The following is a 4,458-nucleotide window of genomic DNA, read 5'->3' on the forward strand; positions in this document are numbered from 1 at the left end:
CCTCCGATGAGCAGGATCATCAGGAGGAGGACGCGGAGGCACCGGCTCAGCAGGATGCCCCTGACACTACAGAGCCGCCACAGACTCAGGAGGAGCCGGTCCCACAGCCACAGTCAGAGCCAGAGCCTATCGTTGTACCTCCCACTGATCCTCCGGTTTAGCATCGAGGACGATGCTTGGTTTTAAGTGTGGGGAGGGCACCGGTAGCATTATTTGGGAACCGGTGAACTTTTCGGCCTAGTTATCTCATTTTGCACATCTTTGTATATATTTTGATGCATTTCTAGTTTGCTTTGGATATTTTTATTGCTTATTTTGGATTTTAGATATTTTGATGCTTTTGGATATTTTTAGATGTTTTGGATGATAGATTCCATACTTTTAGTTGGATTCTTCTTTATACATTTTGTTTATCTTTGTTTTTAGTTTGTCGTTGTGATTAGAAATCATACTTTGGATTGCAAATATTTAGTCACCCTTTTTGCATAATATATTGGCTCTAAGTGAAAAAGGAAAGGGTGAACTAAGAAAATTTTTGAACTTTTCAATCACAACAATGCTTAGTCAAACATTGAGATTTTTCAAGAAGTTTAAATATAGGGCATTAACCCAATTGATTGAAAGAGAATTTTTGAAACTTGCTTGAATTTCATACCTTGTGAAGCATGTATTGAATTGAGAACACAAGCTTGTGAGACTTGAGCCTATTGATGTGGTTACATTTTATAACCACTTATTTTCCATTCTTGTGTGAAATTGTTCTCTTTCCATGACTGTGATCCTTGATTTGCTTGATTCTATATATCCGTTTATTTCTTGTGTTTGTGCATTTATATGATTGAGGCCATTCTTTCATTAGCCACTTACCCAAATATCCAACCTTTTACTCTCCATTGTTAGCCAATTTTGAGCCTATGCTTAACCCACTTGTTCTTATTTTAGCACATTACAAGCCTAAGGTGGAAAACCAATGAAAAGTCCTTGTTTGGATCTTTGATTGACCTAGGCTAGTGAGAGTGTTTTATTATTCAAAGTTGGTGAGGCTTGGGAACATTAGATGGGATAAAGAGGGGCAGTACACTTTTATGTTTAGGAATTGGGCACATATTCATGTATTGATTAAATGTAGAGACCTTATGCATTGATGTTCTTGTATTTAGTTTGAAAGAAGAAAAAGAAAAAAAAATATATATATATAAAGAAAAGAAAAAAAATGATGAAAAGAAAAGAAAAATGAAAAAATTGATGATGATGAAAAAGAAAAAAAAATATACAATAGAGAAGGGACAAAATGCCCCAAAGTGAAGTCAATAAAAAGGGGATCAATGCATAAGTATTAGGAATCAAATAAGAATGCATGAGTATGTAAGAAAAAAAGTGAAGAATGGGTAGTTAGAATAGCTTGCATTTGTATAGGTCATTAAATAGGTTAGGTGGGAAAGTCTATGCTAATCAAAGATTCAAATCCTAGTCCACTTGACCATAAATGATCCTACCTTGACCCTAACCCCATTACAACCTAAATGAAAGACCTCATGATGAATGTATGCATGCATTGAATAAGTGTTGATTGTTAGAAGAAAATCAAATTTTGGAAAACATGATTAGAAGAGAATTGAGTGAATTAACCCTTAAACACTTGAGTGAATTGATGCGCATAAACTAGTTATGCTACGATTTAGGAAATTGCACGATCGGCAAAATTCCTTCCTCTTCCATTCATAGCATTCAAGTAATATAACTAAAACCTCATGGAATTTGCATCAAAATCTTCATGTTGAATGATTTAAGACAAGCATGACTATTTAGCCCAAATGATTATTTAAGGCTCAAGAAAATGCATAAAACAACTAAAAATAAAAGAAAAAAGGCTAGTGAAACTAGCCTAAGATGCCTTGGCATCATGAATAGAGCGGATACACATCCAGTGAGGGTTCAAAAGTTCAATCACATGTGTTCACCCATATTATCTATATTCTTGCAAGTTTGAACTCTTTTTGACAATTCAATACAACTGTGGTTTGGACTTAGTCCTTATTGCCTAGCTCTTGTGCTTACACATGCTCTCTTGGAAATTGATTTGTTTGAACTAAGCATTTCCAATCGCTTTAGATAATTGCATTTAGATAGGACTCATATAGTTTAGTTGCATTCAATAAATGTCATAACCCTTAGTTCCTTCTTATTTTAGCATGAGGACATGCTAAGGCTTAAGTGTGGGGAGGTTGACAAACCCCAATTTGACGGTTTGTTTTGCATTAAATTTAGAGTATTTTGATAACCTTTTGTCACATTTAACCTAGGAATTAGCATGATTTTGTTATCTCTCCCATATTTGTGCTTAAGTGTAAAATCATGCTTTTTAAGCCTTATTTTGATGAATTCTAGTTCTTCTTTGATTCCATAAGATGCCTTGATGTGTTTGCTAGTAATTCCAGGATTGAAATAGGCTAGGCATGGATCAAAGGAAGCAAGGAAGGAAGCATACAAGTGGAGAGAAGCATAAAAAAGGCAAAGAAGCAAAGTCAGCCATGCACGCGCACGCGCACAAGGCGCTCGCGCGCACATCGCAGAATTAGCCAGGGACGCGCATGCGTACCGTGCGCGCACGCGTCGATGAGGGCATATGACCTCACTAATGCAACACGTGCCTGGCGATTTGAGAGGGTTTCTGAACCCATTTTTGGCGCCAAATTGCTAAGGGAAAGGAATAAAAGGATGAAGGATTAAGGGGAAGGCATCATCATCATCATCATCATCATCATCATCATCATCATCATCACCCTTTTGAAATAGTTAGAGTTAGAGAGAGAAGCTCTCCCTTCTTTCTAGAATTAGGATTAGGAATTAGGGTTAGATTAGGATCTCATAGTTCTAGGTTTAATTCAAGTCTTCTTCTACTTCTACCTTCAATTGATGATTGCTACACTTTGGTTCTTCTCTCTATCCCTATTCTCTTGTTGTAATTTCTCTTATTTTGTTTCTAGGTTTTGTAATTGAGATACTCTTGTTCTCTCTATTTTCTTTCAATAATGCAATTTGAGGTAATTCATGATAATTGTGATTTCCTTGATTGTTGTTGTTAATTCTTTACATTCAATTGTAGTTAGAATTCATTCTTGTTGTGATTGACTATACTTTTCTTTTGTGCCTTCCAAGTGTTTGATTAAATGCTTGGAAGAATTTTAGACTAGGATTTTATGTTCTTGGCTTGAGAAGGTAACTTAGGATTTCTTGAGTCACTAGTGTCCAATTGATTGATAGTTGATAGCCATTAACTCTAGCCTTCATTAATCCAATTAGTGGAAAGCTAGGACTTATGGACTAGGATTGATATAACTCACTTGACTTTCCTTTGTTAATCGATTTAAGGATGACTAAGTGGGATTAATCCTTGCAACTACCATACTTGTGGCTAGTGATAATGATGAAGACCCTTGACAACCAAACCTTGCCAAGACCATTTTGTGAATAAAGTTTTCCTACCATTTACTATTCACATTCCTCATCCAAAACCCCAAAATAAACAAGTCCATAACCAATAACAAGAACACTACCCTGCAAGTCCTTTGAGAGACGACCCGAGGTTTAAATACTTCGGTTTATAGATTTTAGGGGTTTGTACTTGTGACAAACAAATTTTTGCATGAAAGGATTATTGTTGGTTTAGAGACTATACTTCAACGAGATTTCATTTGTGAAATTCTAAACCGTCAAAAATCCAATCGTCAGTTAACACCACAGTTTCTTGCTCCTTCCAATTCCTCTTGTTAGTCAACAATTCTTTCATAAATTTAGCATAAAGGGACATTTGCTCAAGAGCCTCTACAAAAGGAATGTTGATCTGTAGCTTTTTGAAGACATCTAAAAATTTTGAGAACTGCTTTTCTTTGGAAGCCTTCTGAAGTTTCTGAGGATATGGCATTTTTGGCTTGTATTCAGGAGCCTTTGGCAATGTAAGATACATGTCAAGAGAGTCAGGGAACGGGTTGTCTACACGCTTTGGTGGGGCGTGCTCCACTTCTTCCTTCTTCTCCTTTGGAGCTTTCTTTTCAACTAGCTCTTCATTGGCCCTTGTCTCGGAGCCAGCTGTTTTACCACATCTTAATTGAATAACCTTTCAATCTTCTCTTAGGTTCACCACTGTATCACCTGAAAATGTACTTGCAGACCTCTCATGTATTTGCTTGCTCAGTTGGCCCATTTGCACCTCTAAGTTTCTAATGGAGGCTCTGGTTTCATGCATAAAACTTTTCATCATCTCCCAATTAGAATATTGGGATTTCGAGTTTGCTTGCTGAGGTGGTTGTTGCTGCTGAGACTAAAATTGGCAGTTATTGTGATTGTTCTGTTGGAAGCCGCCCTGAGAATTATTGTTGAAATTCTGAGGTCTCTGAGGTTGGTCCCTCCACCCAAAGTTTGGGTGATTTCTCCACCCCTGATTGTATATCTTAGAAT

The 4,458-nt window shown here is 36.8% G+C and overlaps 1 protein-coding gene across 1 annotated transcript in view; it reads left to right on the top strand.

Moving 5' to 3' along the window:
* LOC107633425 (proline-rich receptor-like protein kinase PERK2) overlaps positions 1 to 161 on the top strand; it is a 2,621-nt gene extending 2,460 nt beyond the window's left edge. Inside the window, exon 4 of the mRNA XM_016337058.1 lies at positions 15 to 161. Within this exon, the coding sequence (XP_016192544.1) occupies positions 15 to 161 (147 nt within the window). The remainder of the gene's footprint in view (positions 1 to 14) is intronic.

The sequence above is a fragment of the Arachis ipaensis genome, chromosome B03, assembly GCF_000816755.2.
Source record: "Arachis ipaensis cultivar K30076 chromosome B03, Araip1.1, whole genome shotgun sequence".
NCBI classification, from domain to species: Eukaryota; Viridiplantae; Streptophyta; class Magnoliopsida; order Fabales; family Fabaceae; genus Arachis; species Arachis ipaensis.